General features: G+C 33.9%; 2 protein-coding genes across 3 annotated transcripts in view; one reads left to right on the plus strand and one right to left on the minus strand.

Annotated features, from left to right (window-relative positions):
- On the minus strand, positions 1-17,567 carry LOC124300796 (E3 ubiquitin-protein ligase KCMF1-like). Its single transcript, XM_046755187.1, has 8 exons — positions 17,337-17,567; positions 15,102-15,269; positions 13,076-13,215; positions 12,775-12,971; positions 11,477-11,669; positions 10,942-11,162; positions 7,282-7,744; positions 1-2,806 (listed from the first exon to the last, which is right to left on the minus strand). Exons 1-8 carry the CDS (start codon positions 17,350-17,352, stop codon positions 2,609-2,611), a joined length of 1,596 nt encoding a protein of 531 aa, XP_046611143.1. The 5' UTR covers positions 17,353-17,567; the 3' UTR covers positions 1-2,608.
- The window catches only part of LOC124300802 (dihydropteridine reductase), an 11,273-nt gene continuing 2,640 nt past the window's right edge, over positions 16,494-25,126 (plus strand). The window contains exons 1-4 of one of the 2 annotated variants that reach the window (XM_046755193.1): positions 16,494-16,625; positions 23,383-23,466; positions 24,033-24,279; positions 24,900-25,092. In XM_046755193.1, the coding sequence (XP_046611149.1) occupies positions 23,401-23,466; positions 24,033-24,279; positions 24,900-25,092 (506 nt within the window). In that variant the 5' untranslated portion in view covers positions 16,494-16,625; positions 23,383-23,400. Of the gene's footprint in view, positions 16,626-17,975; positions 18,178-23,382; positions 23,467-24,032; positions 24,280-24,899; positions 25,093-25,126 lie in introns of those variants that run through there. The other variant, XM_046755192.1, reaches the window with a different exon arrangement.

Here is a 25,126-nt window from a genome sequence, read left to right on the forward strand (position 1 = left end):
TTCAGTTATACCGATCAGCTTTATTCGTTTACAATACACATGATGAACGTGCATTACAGAGAATTCAATTTTGTAAAAATGTACTATAATGTAGTGGATGTTATCGAATACGTGTCCAGTTGGGCTCCGTTCATTTTTACAATAGGTGATGTGAAAAATTTAGCAAGTTATCATCTTTCGTTCATTCTATTTTTTAATAGTGCGTGTTACTTGTAGAGTTTCTCAAATTACAATCGTAAATCCAAAGAATCGAGCAACAAGTTTTAGATAAAAATTAGGTTGTACTGTACAATAATTGATTTGAAACGTGAGGAGGAAAAATAATGCGATAATGAGGTCGAAAATAGAAAAGAGTGGATCGCATAACTAAATATTGATCTAACATTGACAGACTTCATTGCCGTAATTAGGTAATGAGTGAATGGAGTTCTTGGGTATAAAACAGTCACATAATTTTATTTGACGTTTTGGCCCCGGTCCCGGCCGACCATCATCAGAAAACGTTTATCATCCTTCATGTCGCTTGAAATGTTAGTCAGTTGGCGCCAATGTAAGAAGGAAATATTGATGGTAATATGATGTAAAGATGCAAAATGATCATTAGTAAAGTAATAATTCTGTTCAAAATAGTTATTTCTTTGATTGCCAAGTAATAATAAATTAAGATTGATTTATCCACCAATGATTTATCTTCAATTGATGCCTACTGTAATAATCTCTAGGAATAATTAGGGATATTTGAAATTGAGTAAGTTTGACACCATGTTCTAAATTCTAGGTATTTTTAAAACTTTATATTTATCATTTATTATTTATAACTTAAGTTATTTTACAAATTTCGTTTTTTTGTTTTTGATAAATCAGAATCACATCGGAGCGAGTACTATTGTACACTATGCACACTGATAGAACAAAGAATATCATAATGCTCTTGACTATAGATATAGTTAGATTGAAATTAGTATTCATGTACCTACATTTTGTTTTTTCTGATTTTCATATATTGATTTTGTTCAATGCATTTTCTCTCGTTTTGTACATATCAACAGCATCAAGAATTTTTTTTCTTCTAGAATCCAATTAACCCAATGATAATACTTACTCACCACGTTAATTACTCAAGTGTTCTTTATATTGTTAATTAATTAATTGATGAGACACCAATTGATTTTACAAACGTATCTCACGTTATATTTTATATGTTAAACTACAGCGTATGGTATAATTCAATATGCATTTACCAGGAAACTTCAGCATGTCCAGGAGTTAGCACATGGGTATAAAACGTACTCAACGAATAATAATAATATTAATAATAATTAGTATAGTAATAATTACTGCAAACGAGTAGTATTTTTTCCTTTTTTTTTTTTTGCCGTCCTTATCAAACAAGAATCACATGCCAGGTAATATATTTTGCAATTTTGCATTTTTCGTTTCATTTTTCCGAATTTATTTCTTCACCTCTCGTTTGATAAAATATTTTCTCATTCACGCATATTAAAACATTTTTGGTTGTAACGTTTCTTTTTTTACATTCAATTCACAGATTTGTAGTTTAATTTTCAAAAATGTTCAACTACCCCCCAAAAAATAAGATAAATTAGTCATGTGACAGATAAAGAATCAAACTCAATTGAACAATAAGGATTTGGCAAATGACAACAGTTAACAAACAGAATAATATTTTTTTACAGTATGTAGTCTAAATCCACAGAAGCGGCACCAGCAGCGAGTTTCAAAAGCAGTACTTTACTCAGTAGTCATAGTAGTAGTAGTCGTAATACTAATAGCAGTAGTGTATCATAATCAAAAATGACCCCGATACGATTCTTTCAAATTATATAACCTAATTATTATCAATTATTATTTCATTTGATTCATTTTCCTTGTTAAAGCCTTTTGTATTGCAAGAGGTAGTCAGCCGCGTTAATTATGGACACAGCAAAAAATATTATTCCACCCGACGTGTAACAGTTTATTCTTTTTATTTTACATTTACTATTATTTCACCATTCCCAGAAATATACGTATGTCTCGAGTCTTTTTGCGAAATGAAATTTCACCATATCACAGTCTACGTGTAGCAAGTTCGTGTGTGTATATGTTACCGAATTAGCAGTCCTTCAATCAGCGGAAAAGCACAAGAGTATATGTATATTTATTAAATATTCTTCAATCAAAATATGCATACTGTTTCAAATATCACGATATTCAAACACAATAATAATAATTAATAATAATTAATAATAATAATAGTAATAGTAGTAGTAGTAGTAGTAGTAGTAGTAGCAGTAGCAGTAGCAGTAGCAGTAGTAGTAGTAGCAGCAGTAGTAAATTTTCAACTCTCGCCATCTATCGGCAGACTACCTTTCACCAAGGTGGTTTAAGTTGTCATGTGGAATAAATGAGGCAGAAAAAGTACTACAGCAAAAGAAATTACGCTGAGGTACAGAAGAAGATAAAGTGGGGGGTCGGGGGTATTTCAAATAATTATCAATATATAATATTATAATAATAATAACAATAATGATGAGGTGTTCTAAACAGTGCTAGGACTAGTGCTAGAGGGCCTATAGGGGTAATTTTTTCCGGCAAAAGGGTGGGGTTAGTGTGGTGGCGGCGGCTCAGTGGATTGGTTCCTCCCATCGACAGCTCTTACAGGTTTTCTGCGTGACGGTCCTGTCACACTTACAGGACCTACGCCACCCCGCATGTAAGCTGGCGCTGGAGCAGCAACTGGCTCCCTAATCGTACCAGTTCCAGTGTTCCTTACTGGCGCTGGGGACAGAGGCTGTTGCAGTACCTAAAGTGTGAAACAAATATTATTATTATTTATTGAAACCAGAAAAATTTATAAATACAATGTACTTAAATCCAGTACATATAGCAATTCTACAGAGGTAACATTATTAGATGCGCGCAGGGTTGGACAATATACATACGAGTTACAGCTAAGAATTTTTTAAATACCATTAAATTTTACCACTTTTTGTGTAGTTTTAAATATAAATGTAAAATACAGAAACATATTACTTTACAAAGAATGTCTGGTGAAGCGAAAAATTATGATTTATCACTCTGATGAAAAAAAGTTCTTAGAAGTTTCTCATAATTTTTTTGTAAACGTTTCTTAGAAATTATTCCATATTTTTGGACAGTCCTGAGAGAAAATTCTGAATTAGTTCTGAAAAAGTTTGAACTATTCTAATAAGTCTGGATTCCTGGAGAGGACTTATGTTCTTTGTGAACTTCATTTACTATATTGAAAACCTGGAAAGCTCTTATCACTACCCTGACTAAGACGAATTCCATGTAAACATCAAATAAATTTTTAGGAACAGCTCGAGATGTTTTTTGAACTTGTTTTTCTATTGAGTATCTCAAAAAAATTCCCAATGTTTTCCATAAATTTGAAAAATTCAATTTGCTGCACAGAAATTAAGATATTCCTAAAAAATTCCTAGAAATTATTAGGATTTTTCGTGGATTTTTTTAGAAAACTGTGCAACTGTTAGCAATTGTGAAAATGATTTTCTTTTGATATGCTCACAATTAATTATGATAATTGATGGTAGGATTTTACTTAATGTTAAAAATTTAATCTAGACAAAATTTTCTTTCTTCAATGGCTCATTAATGAAAACAGAAGATTAAACTTTTAAACAATATGTGGCTTTAGTGTATGAGAAACTTTAGGGAATGAATTAATGCATTAGATTGGACGTTTTAATGACTCTCTTTGTAATACTTGAAAATCTAAGCTAACAGTTCAATCTAGTGAATTTTCATGAAAAAAAAAATCTAAAAGCAAAAATTATGTTGGTTACATTTATAATTTTTGTTTACATAAATTCAATTAAAATTTTTGAAAGTGGTTCATATCTGTATATGCTTTGATTATAGATTTCAAGTGTAATTGGATATTTTTATTCGATAAAATATCAATATTCAAGTAATTGAGCTCCGCTCAATTATAATTCACAATGGTACTTTGCATTTGGTCTCATCTTAATTCTGCATCATAAATGCATTTTGTTATTCATCTCATGCCAATGCGAAATTTCAATATATTTTGTAGTTGACTTCGTAGCAATTAAGAATTGGAAAGATATTTCACAACGTAAGTATTTGGTTGGATCTGAATTGCATATTACAAATGTATTATGTGTGGATTTGGTATCTAAAATAAGATATAGTTGAATCAGTGCATGCCAATCCTATCACGAACTAAACCTCACCTCTTTCGATGTCGTCATAAATATTGGGATGTCATAATGGCCAACAAACGAGCACGAGTAAAAAACGTTGAAAAAGTCATTTATTTCGGATGCATAACATACTTTGAAAAACACAGCTTTTTAATAATATCTGGAGATTGCATTGAGCTACAGGGTATTTCAACTAGTCATTTTCATATAGTAACACCAGATGTAGATACTTATTTTCAACCAAATACTTTTCTAATTATTTCCTACATGGTATCAACTCAAAACAAATCTGTTTACTTGAAAAAGAAACTATACTCTCATGTTCAAACCATTTTCTATTTTTCATCTCAAGCAAGAAAATTCACTTTTAAATCTTTTTTCCGTATTTCTACAAAAATATTACTCTAGGTTAATGTAAAATAATGAGAAAAACGACGTGGTAGCGGCATTGAAAAGATGTAGTGATATAAACAAAATATGAAAAAATTGTTTGACAAATTTTTCTCTGTCTATCTCGTGATAGTCTGGATTATTAGTTTTGAAATGACAAACTCTGTAGCTCGATTTAGTCTAGATATATCATTTTAAAAAATGTGTGATTTTAAGAACGTTTCATAATTTCGAAATCAATGGCTCATTTATGAAATTGTTGTACACAAACTACTCTGTGCTACACGGTAACAAATATCCTAACACGTTTGTGAGAATCTGTTTTACTATTTTTTTCATATCCACGTGGAACGACCCGATTGTATTTTGAAGTTCTAAAAACCACTTATGCATCTCTACACATCCCTATTTAATGCTACAAATCTGCTCTGTCAAACGAAAGTACGAAATAGAAAGATCCTTGTCAGTGGTACACTGGCATAATGTTTTGTTATATAGCGCAATGGCTCACTGAGCACTACCACTCGTAATTTCAGTGCACAAGAAATATTGCACACAACATTTTTAGTAGATCTAAATTCTTTCGATACACTGCTGCCTATAAAACAGAAAATTTAAGATACAACTGTGTGGTATGTCGATAGGAATTATGGTACGTAATATTTGATGTAAAATGATTTATTTGACACACAGGTAATACTTGGAAAGTATGATATAATGTTTGTTTGCTCATAAAAATTATCGCACACAGTGTGAAAAAAAAAATATCGTTGTAATAAGCTTCATGTGCATTGACAAAAACTTATTGTACCATATTTCCCATAGATTAAATTCCTGCCTGCCACGGCCAGGTTTACCATTATACAGTGTCCTTGAATTTTTTGAGTCATATTACCTGTATTCCACTGAAATATGTGTCGATGGGCTATTCTTTAATAAGCAATAACAGATATAAACTATTTTGCAAAATGTGCAATCACTTGGTGGTTCAGTGTTGCAGTGTGGATGCATATCTGTACGGAGTATTCAATACCAACTCATGAACATCTGACCCTCACAAGTTCGAATCTAATCCATATTCTTTCATACCCATCATAACCTTGACTCTAAAGATAAAACGATCGGTTCTTATTTTTCAAATATTTGTTTCTAAAGCCGTTATTCAGTTTTAAGTTTCTAAGTAACCCGCCTATTCTGTAAATTTTGAAAAAATATTCCTCAAAATCTGTGTCAGCACAAATGATAATTTTCCATAGTTTAAAGAGTCATTATGTAAAATAATATGAATCATGGCATATAACGTATTAGCATCAATAGGATGCAGTCTCTTGTATACTTTTTGTTTCACTTCTGTGTTGTTTATTTTTTGTACTGAAACATTATGTCTTTGTTCAATCATCCTCGGATAAAGGATAGCGATATTTTGATAATTTAAATAAGGTCATACGTATGCGGTGTGGTCTTATAATTCTTTTCTTATTTCCACAAAAATATTCAAGTATAAAATAAAATGGCGTATCGTTGTAATTATTATAAAAAAAAAAGGTTACAAAATATATGAAATATATGCAGAAAGTTTTTATTGTTATAACTTCAACTCGTTATATCTCTACAATCAGTGGTTTTTTGACTTTGAATGTTGCTATGCATATTCTTGAACGTGTTCTGCAATAAATAGTGTGCTATAAATTTATGGAATGTTTTACTGAATATAGTTCTTATATTATTTGCAAATCGTTATCCAAATAACACATCAATACGTTTAACGTTTTGGCATTCAAGAGATGTTCAAGTAGGTTTAAATTTTCAGTGGCCGAAATGTTCAGAAGACGTCAAAGAAGTTTTTTTTTTTCTTCAAATGTTATTCTAATTAAACCAACATTAAAAAAAAAAAACTGCAAAGGTAACACGTTCAAGAATGTAATTCCAAAGTTTTAATTCAGAAGACTGTTAATTATCTTTGTTACAGCAAGAGTGGAAATGAGATCAATTTTTTATAATTAATAACAAAAGTGCCTTATCTCGCAAATCTCTATAATGGTATGCACAGTTAGGACTTTTTCAAGTAGAAGCGAGGATGCATAATCCAACTTTATGCTTAAACATATTTTTTGGCGGAATTCAAATTTGGAAGAGTTTTTACACATATCACTATAACTAAATTGATCGAAGAGGAATAATAACCGGTGGTTGAATCCAAGACAACAATTTTGTGCCAATCACTAATTAGAATAACGGTTTTTGTAACAGTAGAGCAAGTGTTCAAAAATATGTGAAATTTTAGTAGTTTTACTTTATTTCTCGTCTTTGCAGACGGTTTCAAATTGGTTTCGATGTCTTGGAAGAAAAGTAGAAGGAACTGATTCGAAACTATAAGACCTCACGTTTGACACTCTGTTCAAATAAAGTCAATGAAAAACTTTTGTCAAAGAATGGATTGACTAAAGATAGGCAAACACAGTTACTCCCGGGTAAATGTTTGTGGCTTTGGGTCTACCAGGGAATAGTTTCATTTTCCTAAATTTACCGAACCTTATTCCATTCAAATGTGAACAAGTCCTCAACTACTCCAAACTAAAATTCCGCCCGAAGCTTTGAACTCCTTAGTGAAACACAGTAAGTCCCGTAAGACCAATTATCTCTACGTTCTTCCATCAACATACAAAGTAACAAAGCTCACCAATGGCTGCGGCAATACGCTGTGCATTAAAGTCTGGACTATGGGTGTATTCTGAGCAGAGACCGCATTGGGATTAGGAGGAAGTCCTTGGTTTGTAGGCCCAACCGTAGTTGCGGCTTGGGACTGACTTCCTGTGGCAGCCGCTCCTGTCTGTAGAGTTTGATGCGATTGTTGCTGCTGTGGATTTTGTTGGACAACATATTTGTTCGTGGTTGTTTGATCCCTTTTCACTTCTTGGTTCGAGTTACTCTTCTTCGCCGGAACCAGTGCCACTACACCGCTTGGAGTTTCTGGTGTTGTCGTTGCTGTCGATCCAGGAGTCTGGACAGCCGATTGTTGAATCAGCTCAGGCAGAGCCTGAGACAATGTGCTTACGACAATCTCCCGCGTGAACAAACTCCTGTTTGCACTCTCTCGTTCAATAATCTGCAGCTGGGAGTCGGACAGCGTATTCGTCATGCACCTGCGCCACCGAGGAGGAGGATATATTAATAATTTTGTATAACCTTCAAGATCTGTTGTCAAATTTGATGTCATTGTAAACGCAAAGATCACTTGAAAAGTGTGGTTTTCAAATTATTCAGTTATTTTATGGATAACAGATTTTTCAGCAGTGGTTGAAGTTAAACAAAATCTAATGTGATGTGATCACTGAGGTTGATTTGTTTTTTGCACACTTTTTGGCAAAATATAGTGTTCGCAAATTAGTTTGGCAATGACCAGCCTACAGATGACATGCAGTTTTTGGTTCACATGTATACATAGCCTGTCTGGAGGATCTTTGTTCAGTTTTAATACGGAATATTTTTATTTACTGTTTTTTTCCCTTTCCTATTTATAGCACTTTTTTGTGTACAAATCCAACAAATGTCTATACTTTCAAATTCTATATTCAGAGCTGGAAAAGTGTGATTAAATCCTATAAAAAGTTTCGGTGATTTTAAAATATCACAGTAAGAATCTCATTATGATTTTTTTCTGGACACACCAATAAAAAATGGAATAGAGATATGCAAAACGAGCAAATGTGAGTGAATAAAAAAATTTTTTTCGGGTTTCAAGGTTTACAAATTAGACAAATAACCCATTATCACTGTTTTTCAAAAAATGTAATTGAGTTTTTAGTAGACGTTGTCAACGGTCGCACTAGTTTTTATATCCGCCCAAAGACACTAGAAACAATTGTATCTCGCTTATATAATATTAATAGCAATTTGTACATGATTTTATTTTAATTACAAATTATATTTGTATTTTTCAATTTGTAATTGAGCCATTGCTATTGTTCCCATCAAAGATACAAAGTTATCTCATCATTTTTTTCTGTTGTTTTTAAGACAAGTGATATAGTAAAGGAATAAAGCTGATGAAAATCATGCCAATGCTCGTCAACATTCTGAACACACTGGAGCAGCTGTTAACTATTTATTTGGATTATAGGATACATGAAAAAAAATTTCAATCATTTTAAGGCCAATTATGCATTCATTTCCGTACTTTAGAATGCATTAATAATGATTATGAAGAGCAGAGACAACAAATTTTTGAAGTTGCTAAATTGATTTAAGATAATAATAATCATTTCCCTCAAGATGGAATCCAACAAAATTACTTGGCTTGCTTTGAAACATAATGGTCACTAAATATAGTCGAATGAATTCCCTGTCGTTTCTCTGACCAAATTATAATTTTTCCCTCCTGAAATTCGAATTAATAATGCCAATTCAGACATTTAATAAATAAAGCCCTGTAATACTCCGTATTCAAAAATAGGTTCATGATCTATTTGAAAAAGTCATTCTTATAATATTTTACTTGGGAAAAGCTGGTAATAAGAGTCTCCAAACTTAATTATCACATGTGATCAGAAAATCAGCTCTGGAATTTTTGTAGACTTTTTACGAAATTAAGTGTGCGATCTGTTACAGCACTTTACGTTACTAATTTACAGCTTTTCAAAGATTTCGATAATTTACGAAAACTGAAAACAGCAAAATCGCGAATTCAAGTACAATCATGTCAGGAAATTATGCACATACAAGATATGTGCTGTAAAATTTTTGAAACATACACTAACATTCATTTTTAAAGATAGTTTAACAGCGCAGGTGTTTCACATATAAATCTGCCAACAACTTTTTATTTCACTTGATACTTCAACCTGACTTCACTGCTTGTAATTAATTTTATTAACTGATAGGACTTTGGTAGCAGAGTCTCATGCAATAATATGTGAAATTTAAGAATTTTAAGATGTCTCTAGCTCTGTCGTAATTTAAAAAAACTTTAAACTTGCTAACAAAACTTTTTCCATGTCGACGCAAGTCATTTCGTTGAAATATACAAATTTATTATCACTGTGAATTATCAGTAAGATTTACCATTTGATTACCTATTCAATTATTCATTAAATTTATACTTGTTCAGAATTTAACGAAGAGTAATGAACTGGGTTATTAAAAAAAATTCAGGTTTCCATTTCTTTGTTAACTTTCATGAGTATTCCGTGATCATTAGTAACACATGTGTGATGCACAAATGTAAGAAATTATAATATTTGTTGATCTGAGTTTAACCTTACAGCATTTATTAAACATTTTTCATATGCAACGAATATCCAAGTTAATCAAGATGTATAAGTATCGGCATTATACTTTCTAACATGAGACCACAGTTTTTATAACTATGCATTTGTGATAAGCAGTAGGTTTACATCATGATTACTACTGACCAGAGATTTTATCCGCGACAATATTCCCAAATGCTGTAAGCGAAAAGACAATTCTCAGTATGAATTGAGACTCGTTCTGGACTCATTTCAAATATGTGATACAATATTCTAATATTCAGCGGGCTGTTTTCAGGTTCTTTGTAATTCCGTGGTTGTGGAACTTTACATTGACCGTAAACCATGCTCAAACCGTTCATACGGTCTTGGGGTCTCATATTGTTTCATTCAATAGTGAAAAGTTATCTTCGCCGAACTTGATTATTATTTTTTTTCTTTAAAAGTAAAATAAAAGTAATTGTTAATGCATTATGTTTCTCAGTTCTAAGTGGGTCGAGAAATTTATTGAAGAATTTCAGTGTTTCACAATTTCAATGATTTAACCATTGATTTGTTTTCATCTTTTACCTGATTTAAAAATTTGAATTTACTAAAACACTAAATTACACTTGATTGTGCTATTACCATTGTTGATATGAATCAGTTTGAAATATTTCCACGATATTTCCCTTATTTTTTTAGACTATGGAAACTATTGTAATATTTTTAGGTTTTTCAAAGTCTCAGCTTCTATTACCATCCGGTGAATGGAACTTTGGGGAAAAATTTATGAAAAAGATAGGGAATAATGACCTTTCGTAATTAAATGAAATTAAACCAAGTCACATCATGGATTTTCAGTTTTGCAGTACCAGGGTTAATAATAACCACCTTTGCGATTTGATAAAAATATACAGGTTTGACCTAGATAAGAATGCAAATAAAATATTAAAAGCACAATATAGAATCGGCAATGGCAATTAGTGCCACAGTGCATGCCTCGTAAGAACCCTTTCTTCATCTTGATGGTCAAATAATCTTCCGTCTTCAGTTTATTAGGCAAGTTTATTGAAATTGAGTTTACAGTGTGACGCATTTCAGACAAAACTTACCTGGGTAACAGAAACATGGAGTTCTGAGAGTTCAGCGACGATGGGTTGGATGGATTAGCAGCGTTGTTAGCATTGACAGCAGCGTTGTTGTTGCTGGCCGAGCTGTTGGTAACCACGCTGGCCATCGTGGCTGAGTGTCCACTGCTGGCCACACCCCCGCTAACTGTGCCAATAACTTGCGGCTGTCTCCTTGGCAGTCTCTCTAGTTGTTGCCGTGCAGCCTGATTCGCATAAGCACACACAATACAGACACATACATACATGTATATATAAATCTAAACATATGAAAATGCACACTGTGCACGATCTTGTTCATTCGTCTCAAGTACGATATAAATTAAGACAGACTTGGAGTCATACCAAAGAAATACATGTTCATGACAATCTTTCACAATTGACATGCTACTTCGACATTAATCGATTTGCCGCATGATAACAACGAAAAAGAGCAAAGAGCAAAAAACAAAAGACGAACAAAAGAAAACTATTGTAAAAAATAAAATCATTGTGTACTAGGCAAGTCTTTACAACGTACCCTGACTTGCTGACGTTCAAGCTGCAACTGCATTTGCAACTGTTGTAGTTGCGAAGGTGCAGAGGATCCTTGACCTGTGCCAGCTCCAGTTCGTCGTACCCCTGACAGTTGAGACAGGAGTTCTGTGATTGGATCGATACCTTCTCGACTGCTAGGACTCAGCGCTCCTGATGAACTAAAATGCATGTTGGACCTGCAGGTCCAATGTCATTCCAATGAACAATATCTAAGATGAGATGACGGGCTTGACTTTCCAATGAATTATATGAAATGATCATCAGATTATACATGACAAAATGGACCAGTTTCATATCAATAAACATAAAATGAAGTAAAAGTCTACAAGTCTTTATTCATGAAACATTGATGAGATGTGTGAAAGGTGGCAGGTACTGATGCGATCTACTAAATGTGGCTATGGTAGATATTGTGCACAGAGAATGGTACATGAAAAAACAAATAGTTTGTGATTCTAGCGACTTTCTTGGCTCATAAAACGAATTCTGAGAATTCTCCGCCTCTCAAGTTCTGGGTCCATCGCTTACACAGAAACTATTGAAATACAGTGACTATAGTAATTTGTTTGCTATATAATGTGATAGAAAGAATTTCTGATTAGATTTGTCTCTACAACCAAATTTATATGTGACAATAAATTGCTATTTATTCCTCCAACTTACGTTGTTATATTTAAAATTTTCTCTCATACAGCCTTTTAAATTCAACAATAAAATATTGTCAAATTATACAGACAATTTCAGTATACCGATATTTTTTTCTCCAATAACATGACAGGGTAATTTTTTCCTCTACAGAAAATGCTCTGTAATCAAAGAACTCCTTGATTCAAGTATAATATTCCTCTGTAAAATAAACTTCACTTGTACCGATGGAAGAACCACAAAATTCTGTATAATGAGGTAGCGGAGAGGTTTCTGTAATACATTGAGTATCTACTGTTTTTGCACAACTAATCAATGAATTTCGCATTGTTATAGGAAAGTTTTAACCTTTAGAGGGCTGGCATTTTTCCCTAAAAATTCCATATTTTTTAGAGGTATGATTTATATCGTATAGCGTATATAAATAGTTAATACGTCCAGTCGAGTTTCCAAGTTACCTGCTGGCTCTAACAGAAGCCAGGCTGGCCGTCTAAAGGTTAACATACATTTTCGCAGGCATTTACAGATACAATGTAGAGAACTTTTTTTTAGCTAGGAATAAATGTACGAGAACAAAGACCTGATGATTAATCCATCACCCACTGTTGGCGTGATCATTTTACTGGTTTCTCATACCTCCGGGCTCGCGGAGCTCCGACACCTCGAGACGGGTGTGGCATTCGTCGAACGTTGTGGCGACTAGAAGCTGGTTCATCAAGGAAGGATATTAAATCTCTTGGACCGCTTCGATGTTCAAGGGTCAAATGTCCAGCAAAATCATCAGTCACATGATTGGGGTCCCCCCCAGGCAAAGATGCGCACACTGGACATACCTGTTGAAAATTTTTAAATAAGGAGAAGTGAAGAAAAAGAAAACGAGTAAGTTAATGTATGTCAAATGAAGAGGCTACTGCATGGAATACATTGATGTACTCACCACTTCAAACGACGTATCCGGATGATCTGCTGCAACATGTTCTTGCAGCGTAGCTTCTGTAAATCCCATCCTAGTACAGTAAGGACACGTCAGAGATTGCGGCTGCTCAATGCTCACTCCTTCTCCGCCGTAATAGAGTTCTATATTTGAAATTAGATATTGTTACCTTAATTAATCCAGTTCTCCACCGAAGGAGATAACGCTATTTTTAACAAGGTTGAAATTCGTAACATTATGGTAACGATGCATCTTTCAAGAAAATCGTTATTGTGCAACCTCAGCATTGTTTGAAATTTGGTAAAATCTAATACAACAAAACATAATCATATTTTGCGAATTCAAGTCTTTCAAAGTAGTTCTAAAGTTACATAATAGTAATGTTTTTAAAAATAATTTGTTACGTTAACGTTACTAACTTCAGCCTGGTTATTATTAGATTGGAAAGTTTCAAGTAAATTCCTTAATAACAAAATTTGTTACAATAGATTTTCAATTTCATTAGTATAATTAGTTTGGAACTGAAAATAAAATTTGGAAGAAGACTACACAATTTGAGCAAAAGTATGTTAGCTATTTGGGATTAAAACGAAAAGGTGAAATTATGGCCAACACTAAACATGGCACTGACTTATTCGTCCAGTATTGAAAATATTTTGAATTAAGCTTCATCGATGGAAATTAAAAAATTTTAATTTTTTAAAATTTGGATTAAGCACAAGTGAAGGTATAAACAAATTTTTCTTCACGTTTTGAAAAACAAAATACAGCAATAATAAAGACCAAGTGAACGAAGAAAAACATGAAAAGCTTTGATTTTTTTTATTTTTACTTGTTTTATCCACATTGCACACAACAGAGCAAAACTGTGAATGGTGTACTTCTTACGAAGGTTGCAAAATATGATACAAATATATTATTTATTCAAGAATACTTCGTTTTTGAAGAAAATTCCTCACTTCTGTAGGTTACTCATAGCAACCATCTTGTCTTTGGATTATTCTAGTATTACAAATCTACTGTACATGATGCATATTGCATAATTAAAGTGAAACCTCTTCTAGACCTACGTTTCACATTTCAATTATGAAACTTCACAGTTGTGATAACAGAATTATTTCAATTACTACAATATTAATTATTACAACAAATTATTATAACAAGTGTCAATATAAGGATAAGAAAAAAAGTTTGTTAAAAGCTCCGGCTGTAAGTCGACTTTGACCAAGGATTAAGAAAAATATTTTTATCTATAACCTGTGTTGAATAATTTAATTATAAATTACATTTGTGTCAGTTGATCAGCAAACACAATCAAGATCCAAATTATTCACAAATCTGTGGAACGAATACAATTTCATATATATTTTCTTCAATTGTTCGATTATTTTCTTAAACTATGTGAGCTGGATTTAGAATTCCAACATTAAATTCTGATAACAAGATCTCAAGAAATAAAAACATCTTAGTAAGTTAACTAGAGGTTTAATATTGCACTGATCTACATTCGTAAGCCAGTATTAGTTGTATATAAAGTTTGCGATTAAATTTAATGAATCAAAATTTGAGGTACATCTTTTTCGTTTAGAGTTAAAAAAAAACCGAAAAATCGGAAGAAATATGCTACTAGCTTCTGAACACTAAGCATAGATCGGTGTATGCTAGTCGGAAGAACAATACATGTGCATTAGTGTTACAATCAGCTACTTAGCGTCGCCTTGCGTGAACTCGAAAAACTATTTTGTGTCCTTATTTCTTGTATGCATAGCTTTCAATATATTCTTAGTCTACCTGGAAATAATTCCATTATAGTAAACTATTCCTACCTAACAAAAAGGTAAGCTGAATACACGATAGTTGCTTTAATTATGCTAAGAAAGAAGTCACGTCGACCTGCTGCGACTAAACTGCAGTACAAAATAGAAAAAAAATTCTTCAGAGAGATATAAAATTTTGAAAAGTATTCATTTGCAGAATTCTTGTAACTTTTCGACTACCTTAATGCTACATGAAAGATATTGAGCTTTACCAAAGTCGGATCTTGTCAGGATACACTGCATAGGATGATCGACGAGATGCCGTGTTGTATTAGCACCTGCCTCATAGCAGTTTGCGCACAGATCATAGTCGTAGCACACCAGGCACTTATACCTGCGTCCACGGAAATTTCCCTTGAGGCAGGAATCGCAACTTACCCCTGAAGACACAAAGAAAAGCAAGAACAGAGATTAACACAAAATGCATATCATTTAAAAGAATTAATTAATCAATATCTCATAGCATTTTTCAAACATTGATCAACACATTGAGTATGCGTGTATGCTATGCACATCGTATAGAAATAAGAGAAGATTATATAGATAAATGATTATTTTTTATACAAGTAAATTCATTTTTCAGCATTGAATTGCAAATGCTTACTTTTGTGTCTTAAATTTACAAGCTCCAAGATATTCGCATGTTGTTTGAATGGATCTCAAGTTTCGAACCGTCAGGTTTTACCGAATACTTCATTTGCTCCTAATACTGAGATTTGATGGTAAATTTCTGATGAGTAAATAAAATCTGAGTGGTCATTTCAGAGTGCGAAATGGTGTGATTATGGCTAAATACTTTGATCGATCAAAATCTCAGGGTATGTTTCTATAATACTCAATAAATATGCAAGATTGTCAAGTTATCCAGGTTACTGGGGGGCTTTAAATAGACAGCAACCTGTACGTTTAGTTTCTGGGTCGAGATTACTGTGTCAACTTGTCTATTTATATGATACACTACAAAAATATGTGTACACAAATTAACTTACAATTTAAAATAAAAAAGTAATTAACTAATCACACATGACACTTGTGATACAATAGTGGCATAAGACAAAAGTGAATTATTCTTACATTCGAAACCGACAATCCAATGAAAAATTTTACAACCAGTAATAAATTGGAGCACAGAGGGTAATGGATATTTTATGTGCTGTCTTATTTTATCGTAGAAATCAGGAATGCATGTGGCAACTATGCTCGATATGTTTGCACGTAGTATAAAACCAAGAGGTGAAATGTTTACTCAAATAAAGAATGCAAAACACGCAATTCTTGGTAAATGATCTAATTATAGTTCATAGTTTTATCAACTGAACAAAGAAACAAATCATCCCCTTACAACTTTGGTGATATTTTTTAAGGAAAAAGAAATAAGAGTAGTCAACATAACAGGTTAATAACAGAATTGCTCTTATCACTGGCAGAAAATTAACAGTGTTCTAGGGGTCTGCTAAATGGGAAGTCTTTCATCTCTCATCAACTTGTTGACAAACAGTTTAGTATATGTAGTTCTATACAGTGAACTAAGACGCAACTTGTAAGCTGGATTTGAGCCAAAAGTATATCCCCAGTTATGTTTATTTTTGTAAAATAGCTACTTCGAAACAATGGCAAAGAGAAAAAGTGTGAGAGAAAAGAGAAAGTAAATCGACTGTATGAATCTACTGTATATTTTATTATTTGAAAGGGAATATATCCGATGAAATTATTATTCAGCAAAGTAATTGTGGAAGGTGTGTAAATAGTTTAAGAAAATGAAGAGAAACTACAACTATTGTTGCTTCTCCGACGAAGAGTCGTGCATGATATTGCAAGTCCAGGCGTATAAGAATCTGGTAGAGTGTTTTTTGTGAAACAAAAAATGACAAATATGGCAAGTTAAGGGTACATTATATGACATGTGTTGAATCATGAATAAAAGGGAAAGGAAGGCTGCATGAGAAAACGGAAGGATATAATGACTTCAAGCAAGGTGTAAGAGTTAGCTTTTCCAAATGACAGTTGCTTAGTAAAATTTTCGGCCGTCACCAAAGACGGGGATTTAAAGGTCTGAAAATCGGGGACGAGGTTCGGTTGAAAAATCGGAATTCCTGTCATCTTAGGTTACGCAATCGTCACTTAATCTGGAATTGAAATAAAATCGAATTCAAAAGGTAATTTACAAAAATTCTAATAGATTCTGATGAGGTGGTGCCATCTGTATGGTGACATTATATCGCTCCTCGGGGATATCCCGATGCCCTGGCCATACGAAATATGTTTTATCATGATTAATCGGGAACGGCAGGCCTGGGAGAAGCACCTGGACGTATTTGTGGAATGAGTTGGTTTTTTTAGGGGGATAATCCGACGCCCAGTGTTAGGATTTTGGAAATTTGTTGGCTCGACGTTTCGCAGTCAGCCAGCCCGCGATCAGCCCACGAAAGAAGTTGAAATACACGTACCTTCATGTCGACTCATTTTCTATTTAATAATTTCATATACGCCGCGTAGCACGAGCCGCGCGCGAGCACTTTATACCAGACGACGAATACTTGACCGACGCTGAACCAGTCTGCACGGCTATCAGGTCGACAGGTGCAGCGTAAAAAACAATAATCGTTTAAACAAAAAATTTTTCGTTACAAATTCCAGCGTAAAACCTAACCCAACTAGGCTACTGTGACGTCACACTAGATTTACACTCCCAGAGTGCGTTGCGGGCTGGGAAGTGCCGAAGTCACTCGAGGTCCTCCGATCGCCGGCGGAAGTTTACGAAACACGCTCGGCCATCTTCGCCGCCGCTCGCTCAACCATAGAAGTATAAGGATAGAGTAGGAAAGACGGCTCTGAACGTGTCCGACCTGTAGAAAGACAAAGACAACGTAAGACCACTACCCTTCTCTCTCTACTGGCGCATGCGCAGACTACTAAGTAACCCAACGTATGTCATCGAGTCTGGTAGTCAGCTACAACGGCTGCGACGGTTATAACACTGCGCATGCGTCATTAGAGTGAGAAGAGTAGTGGTTTTACATTCTCCGTCTCTTTCCAATAGCGAGACACTCCCACTTGTTACGAGAGCTTGTACCCTTCCTACACTATATCCTTATACCTCTATGCGCTGAACTCCGCGCGTTTCTCTCCACGCATTCGTACTTATATTACCCTGGATTTTCATCGTTATATTCACTTATTGATGTTTATTGAACAATGGCAGCCGCCGTTCTCGGTCGCGTGCTCGTGTACGGGGGCAAAGGAGCCCTCGGCTCTACTTGCGTCACTCAATTCAAATCGAAAAACTGGGTGAGTTGAACTTTTTATTTGATATATCGACGTTCATACGATTCAACAGTATACTTATTTTCCCTCGAGAGGATGTGTATGTCGCGCGGTCTGTAATTCGTACATTTTTATCCGGATAAATCTTGGCTGCTCGCATTATAGTAAAGGAAATTATGACAGCTGTCGTTTCATTGACGCTTTACACGTGTCGAATTGTTGATTCGGAAAATGTTTTATTGACAGTTGATAGAATCTTTCTTACGTTGTTTTAATTTAGTCTAGTTGTGTGCCCTTTTTTATTCGACGTGGCTCGTGGTCGAAATTTTGAAGATAATTCAAGAACTTTTTTATGGGCGGCAACTGGCACTGTCAGAAAAAGGGGAAAAACAGTATTTCGTCATTCTCAGGACTTGCTCTCGGTTCCTGCCATCGATCGGATATCCGGTTATCTGGAAAAATAACTTGCTCATAATCGTATAGGTAATAATAAAATAAAATAAGGCCGTGACTACAAGTTATTGTTAGTGCCGCCTGGCGCAATTTTATTTTGCCGTACCCGGGTTGCGAAATTTTATAATGATACAGACGTTGACGATATTACAGTCACTTTTTTTTAAACCGCAAGTTCATTTTCTCCGTATTTTACTAATCGAGGTCGCGTTGCGTAAATGCGTCTGTGTATATGAGCAACAAGTTCCATTCAATTTTATCCTCTTTTTAGTTTCACCTCGATAATTAAATCGCATCACATACATACACATATATTGACGAATAGTAACAGTCATATTTCAAAATCTGTTGGGTTTTTCCAGATTGCACCATTTAGCTATCAGCAGGTGAAACTCTGCGTCGTTTAAATCCCAGATGAAAATTATATCAATATTAAATACTTATTGTTGGACTTCCTATTTATAGACGTGGAATGAAATCTCTTCAATTAGAACATTTCAATTAATCGATCTTTCATACTGACGTACTTTGATAGATTATCATGAATTACACAGTATTAAACTCGTTTCTTTATTTGGAATTTTACGAAAATTAATAGGGATGTAGCAATTTAAAAGTTACCGGAGTTAAATATTACGTCACGATGTGATTATACGGAAATCTACTAATGATAAAATTTTTCAATTCATAACATAACAATTTGCGGGTTTGAAAAAATACACACGGGAGACACACGATTACTACATACTACACAGACCGATATTATAATTAATGCCCGTGTCATGAATATAAATCTTGTATGGAAAATAAATTAGATTCCAAATGGACCTCAAATTTGTATGGCATCCCATGTTCATTTCTCAGATAATTCTCTCATTAAACTCATTGAAATTACGAGCTTGAAGTTAGTAACTTTGACACAACGAAACATTTTTCAAATACCTGCTATTTTGAAACTTTAGAATTACTTTGAAAGAATTGAGATTACAATAACTATAATGAACTTTCAGATAATATTAATGCTGCGAAGTAACGATTTTTAAACTAAATGCATCATAACATCGACGTTAGTAACTTGAAGCACGTTTTAAATTTCTCGAACACCTGTTATGTAATAAAGTTAAATACAAAAGTTAAGTATTCATAAAAATTGTATTAGTTAAACCTAATAATTTTTTGTTTTCATGAATGAATTAATACTTTAAATTCGAAACCCTTACAGAATGAAACAAGTGCAAATTCAAAAATTGCATGGTAATCTAAATAATTTCAAGTTAAGAAAAGCCCTGACAATGGAAATCAAAATCATCAGCATCTATTCATTCCAGATATCGTAAGACAAAAAATTGACCCACACAAAAACCCAGACGCCCATTCGAATATAATCGGAATGATTTTCTAAATCTTCAAACGTCGACAGTAAAAACTGAACTTTTAGTTTTCGGAGTGATTATAATAACTATCCTTATTCTTTTTATTTATATATATAAAAAAAGAACGGGAAGGTAAAAAAAAAAAAAAAAAATCCGTATTCATTTACTGAAATAACTGTTCGGCGTATGATCTGCGTCAAAACGTTTTATGCTTGGACCCATTGTCTGCATATGTACATATGTTATACGTATTATATATTGCGAAAGAAAAATGCCCTCCAATTTGACTATTATTAACATAAGCACATGTACACCATCATATTATTTTTTATTTCAATGTGCGATTCCTTCCACTTTCAATCGTTAGATTTATACTGATCAATGTTGCATAAGTGAGAGGGAAACTGTATCAAGGCCAAGGCTAGAAACCACTGGAGCCTTTCACGCGAAAGATATCATTTAATCTTAGGTTGCTACAATCTCCTGCATTACTATGAAATTCACCTACCTCGGTGTACTTGTTGGGTATGCAGTAAGGAATAAGCCGTAAAAATGATAGTATTTCAATAATTCAACTTATACTAGACTCTCCATTTGAACTACTGCTTCTATCAACTTTTTTTACTAGATTTCAATATATTATGACAGTACAAAGCAATGAAAGAGTTCAGACTGTCTATTTTATCGATTAATGCTGAAAAATACTTCGTGAATATGATGTTTCATGCACTTCTCTACATGGGTAAACGGCTCGGCAAAAATTTATTATGTAAAGAAATAACTTGAGTTGAACAGGAGTACTTTTCCATTGCACATTCGGCAAAGTACGAAAATATTCGATATGACATGAAGTTCTGATATATTTGCAACGTCCGAAATTGTGTGGAGAAACGTTAACGCAAGCAATAAATCGAAAACTGGTGAGATTTGAAAATATCGGATAATTTTGCTAGATAAAGTGAAAGTCAGAGAAAGTCATGGAATCTAGCCTGTGGTCAGAAAGTTCTAGATTATACGGAAAGCTTATGATACTGAAGATCGCAACATTGATTTTTGTCGGTAGTCAAATTCATAACGACATTTTTTTATCATAATCAATATCGGTGCTACGTATTGAAATAAGATATTGATGCCAACATGATGAAAGAAAAGTCTTTCTGATTAAAATGAATTACCCTGGAGTAAGATCGTTCTAATCTACTAGATTTTGAACCTTTTTGAAGTACTTTGAAACGCAGTATGGATATCTAACGACACGCATTTGCTTACAATTCTAATATTGTGAATTGTTAGAGAGACCTTACGAATACATTGCCGATCATTAATTCCAATACACCCTCAGATTTGTCGATTTCCCTATAAAGAATGAACTTAATACGTGTGTTCTGCACGAAAATAAGTCCTTCTGCCGTTAAAAACATTTTCAGCATTCGCAGACATCTTAATTTGTATCTGCTCAAATAATTCTAAATTCATCAAAGTAGATTCTTCTGTATACATTACCTTTCACAAACCCTCTGATTCTGGCGGTGTGTTTTAAGTTGACGTGCAGTAGTGTATAGTAATTTGATAAATACTCAATGTACAATTATTTCGGAATAAAATTGATAAAAAGTATCGAGTTTTGGCTTAAGTAACCTTAAACATATCAGGCGTATATATTCAAACAATAAGAAATAGTATATTGTGTTACAAGTGCGGAAAGTGGGTGATTTCCGATTCGTGTGAAGCTGCAGCGTAATCACACGAATACGAGTACTGCAAGATGAGCCAAGGCGAACGCTGTACACATGAGTCAGATATCCACCATCTGCACGTGTGACATACGTTATTTTTTCCAACTCCTATGAAGGAAAATGTGAATAAGGGGCGACTTCGGTGAAATTTTGAAAATCCTTACTAGAAGTCATATAAAAAAAATCCTTTCACCAATTTTTCAGTTACTGTGCTATTGACAGCGCGTAAAATTTGGATTAGGTAACTTACACTCATTGACACAGTGCGTAAAATTGTGTTTTGTCGACTAAGCAAGTGTTATTATTATGGAAAGTTGCATAAATAGCACAAGTGGTCAGGTAACTGGTGTATTGTATCATGTTTCATTGGGATGGGAAAGACGTCAAAGACTTTAGCCGGCCCGAAGGCCAATCAATCGATTATCAATATGACCGGCGTAGGTGGATGCGTCGGCCGCGGTGAGATCCAAAATTGGAATACCGAGTACAAAGCTCTAACCGAAGATCGAAACATTTCGTATTTTCCAGCACTTAGCGTGGCCATTTCGTTTTTGAGAAAACAACTTGATTGTGCTTATTTATACTAAGCTTATGCCACAAAGCGGCGCGAAAGAAAACAATTCTCTTGGAAAAAGAAACCACCTCCAGAGGCCAAAAACCGTATGGGCAAACGGATCTAACAAGCATATTTAGAGTTGCAATTAAATAAGGACGTAGACGATTAGCGATATGCCGGATAACCCGTAGAATCTGATCAAGTTATCTGACCAGTTTTCACTCAGATTGTTACTAATTGTAAGAATATCTTTCACAACTTCAGTTTGCATCGTGAACCAGAAAAATCAGAGTTCTGCACGTGTTTCTGCACTGTTTCGTATTATGGTAAACTGGTATGGATTTCTGCGAAAAATTGGAAATTTTTAGGAAACAATTGAAATTGTTTTCTCTAGAATGCGGTTAAAAAAATCTACAAACGTCCGATGATAAATTTTTTCAGTCAAGCTCGGATTACGATATCTTTTCAGTAGTTTGCTCGAAATTATCGACAAACAGTACAGATTTCGATTGAAATCTAACAACATCTAGTTGGTTACGGAGAACCGCATCGATTAAGATGAAAATCATAAAATCCGTTCATTTATCCTATCCTCTTTGGTTCCTGAGAGATCGCAGGACGAAAATTGGTTTCACTGCGCCTGTTGAAAACTTATTTCAACCATCTTTGAACTTACATATTGTAATAACTGCCCAAATTTTCTAAACACAGAATAGTGAAAAATTAAGAAAATACTATAGGTGCTAATCAGATACAAAAATGTAATTCTCTTAAATACTTGGTAAGTCGTCATCATCCAACATTGAAAACTAATGTTTTAAAACGGTGGAATTGATATTTTGCTACTGTTTCATCAGCAATCCAACAGCAAACAGGCTATACGAGTACGTTAGAAATGTTGACATACTGTGATAAAAGCAGAGCCAAAGGTTATCCGATTTGATGCCATTTTCGGAAGAAAAAACTTGATAGTCAATAAAGTTAATTAATTAATTATGCAACTAAAACAAAATATGTTGAAATTGTGACATCTCAATAGTTCTACGATTGTTTGTTTATCATTTTATAACCAACATATACTTTTCGTATCAATTTCGAATTGTTGTTTTAGTGGGTTGGGTCCATCGACATGAGAGAGAATGACCTCGCAGACGTCAACGTTATCGTCCCATCCAATGCAACATGGGAAGAACAGGTACTCAAACAGATAATCACCTAATTCTTGTTCACCACTATTTGGAATTAGATTTAATGAATAGGACAAATGATTAGATTCTGATACTTTAGATCCAATTCTAATGTTTTGGGCACATTTTCTTTTCTGATCAGACCCTCACATATTGTCTAAAAACGTCCAAGAAATCTTAGATTACAAACATGTATTGTATCGTATTTACACAAATCTATTTTTACCCACTTTTGGGATAACAATTTGTAAATATCTTTTCAAATGGTCCCTGGAAATCGTAATGTTGCATAGAATAAGCCAAAAAATATTGAATTCAGGTGAAAAATATCAGAGTTTGAGAATTTTGAACGTTCTAATTATAAAATCTCGTCTCAAATCGTTGATATCTTATCGTTAGCTTGTGTCATTCGAATTTGCTTATAACCACTCTATTACAGTAAGGATGTTTTTTCACGTGTGTTCATTAATTGGCAAAAATAACACCAATGGAAATTCCTTAAACGAGTTTTTCTCTATTCTTAACTTTGTATTCAGGCAGAACAGCCTATTCATCTTTGAACATTTATTTTCAGGAAAACCAGATCTTGTCGCAAATTAAAGAAGTTCTGAAAGGGGAGAAGCTGGACGGTGTTATTTGCGTGGCAGGTGGCTGGGCCGGTGGTAATGCAGCAAGCAAAGATTATGTCAAAAATAGTGATCTGATGTGGAAGCAAAGCGTCTGGAGTTCAGTAATTGCCTCTAGTATTGCTGCCCACCATTTGAAACAGGGAGGTTTCCTAACACTGACTGGTGCCAAGCCTGCAATTGAGGGAACACCTGGTTTGTGATTTTCAGAAATCCTTTCTAAAAACTTTACAGCCGATAACGATAGATTTTTTTCCGGTACTACACCTACTTTTATACATCGATACGATACCTTAAGCTATTAAGTCCATATTCTTTAATTTTTTAATGTAAAAAGAAATATTCATGCACGGATGAAACATACTCCTAGAGTGTCGCAGAAGCCTATCGGAAGAAAGATTTTAAATTAATACTTTTCATTTTTAGTGATAAAATATGCTTTCATCATGAGAAAAACTGGGCCATCATTTTAATTGAAAATGTACAATTAGTGGCAAATATACTCAGATGAATCCTCAGATGGACAAACTTCCGCAATGATCTCTGAAGCTTATAAAAGTTTATTCCATTTTTTTTCACACTTTTTTATACTTTTCGTTTTTGTCACTATACCGGCCAACCAATAATTTTTCCTATTTGACGAAAAGTATCACGACAGAAATTTTTTCGACTTGTTTTTTTTGTCGTACTGTAGAGTTGTTCCAAGTAAAATCACCTTCATCAACCTCAAATGAATCTTGAAAACTTTTATTGTATAAATTCATAGATTCCACGCTTTTGTGACGAGAATATTTTTTTATTGCTGCTCTTCTCAGGTATGATTGGGTACGGAATGGCCAAGGCGGCTGTTCACCAATTGACAAAGTCATTGGCTAATGAAGGAAGCGGTCTTCCTAAGGATTCTCTTGTTGCCACAATTTTACCCGTCACACTAGATACTCCTATGAACAGGAAGTGGATGCCAGATGCTGATACGTCAACGTGGACGCCATTGGAATTTGTAGCAGGGTGAGAATTAAAGCCAAATTTTCGGAAAAATGAT

Source organism: Neodiprion virginianus, chromosome 3 (assembly GCF_021901495.1).
Source record: "Neodiprion virginianus isolate iyNeoVirg1 chromosome 3, iyNeoVirg1.1, whole genome shotgun sequence".
Lineage (NCBI taxonomy): Eukaryota > Metazoa > Arthropoda > Insecta > Hymenoptera > Diprionidae > Neodiprion > Neodiprion virginianus.

What these genes read in the sequence shown, in the direction of transcription:
- LOC124300796 (XM_046755187.1), bottom strand. An exon ending in CCTGACAAGATCCGACTTTG is followed by an intron (nt 13,216 to 15,101) that starts GTAAAGCTCAAT and finishes TTTCAAATATAG; the next exon opens with AACTCTATTACGGCGGAGAA. An exon ending in TCCATGTTTCTGTTACCCAG is followed by an intron (nt 7,745 to 10,941) that starts GTAAGTTTTGTC and finishes TCGGTGGCGCAG; the next exon opens with GTGCATGACGAATACGCTGT.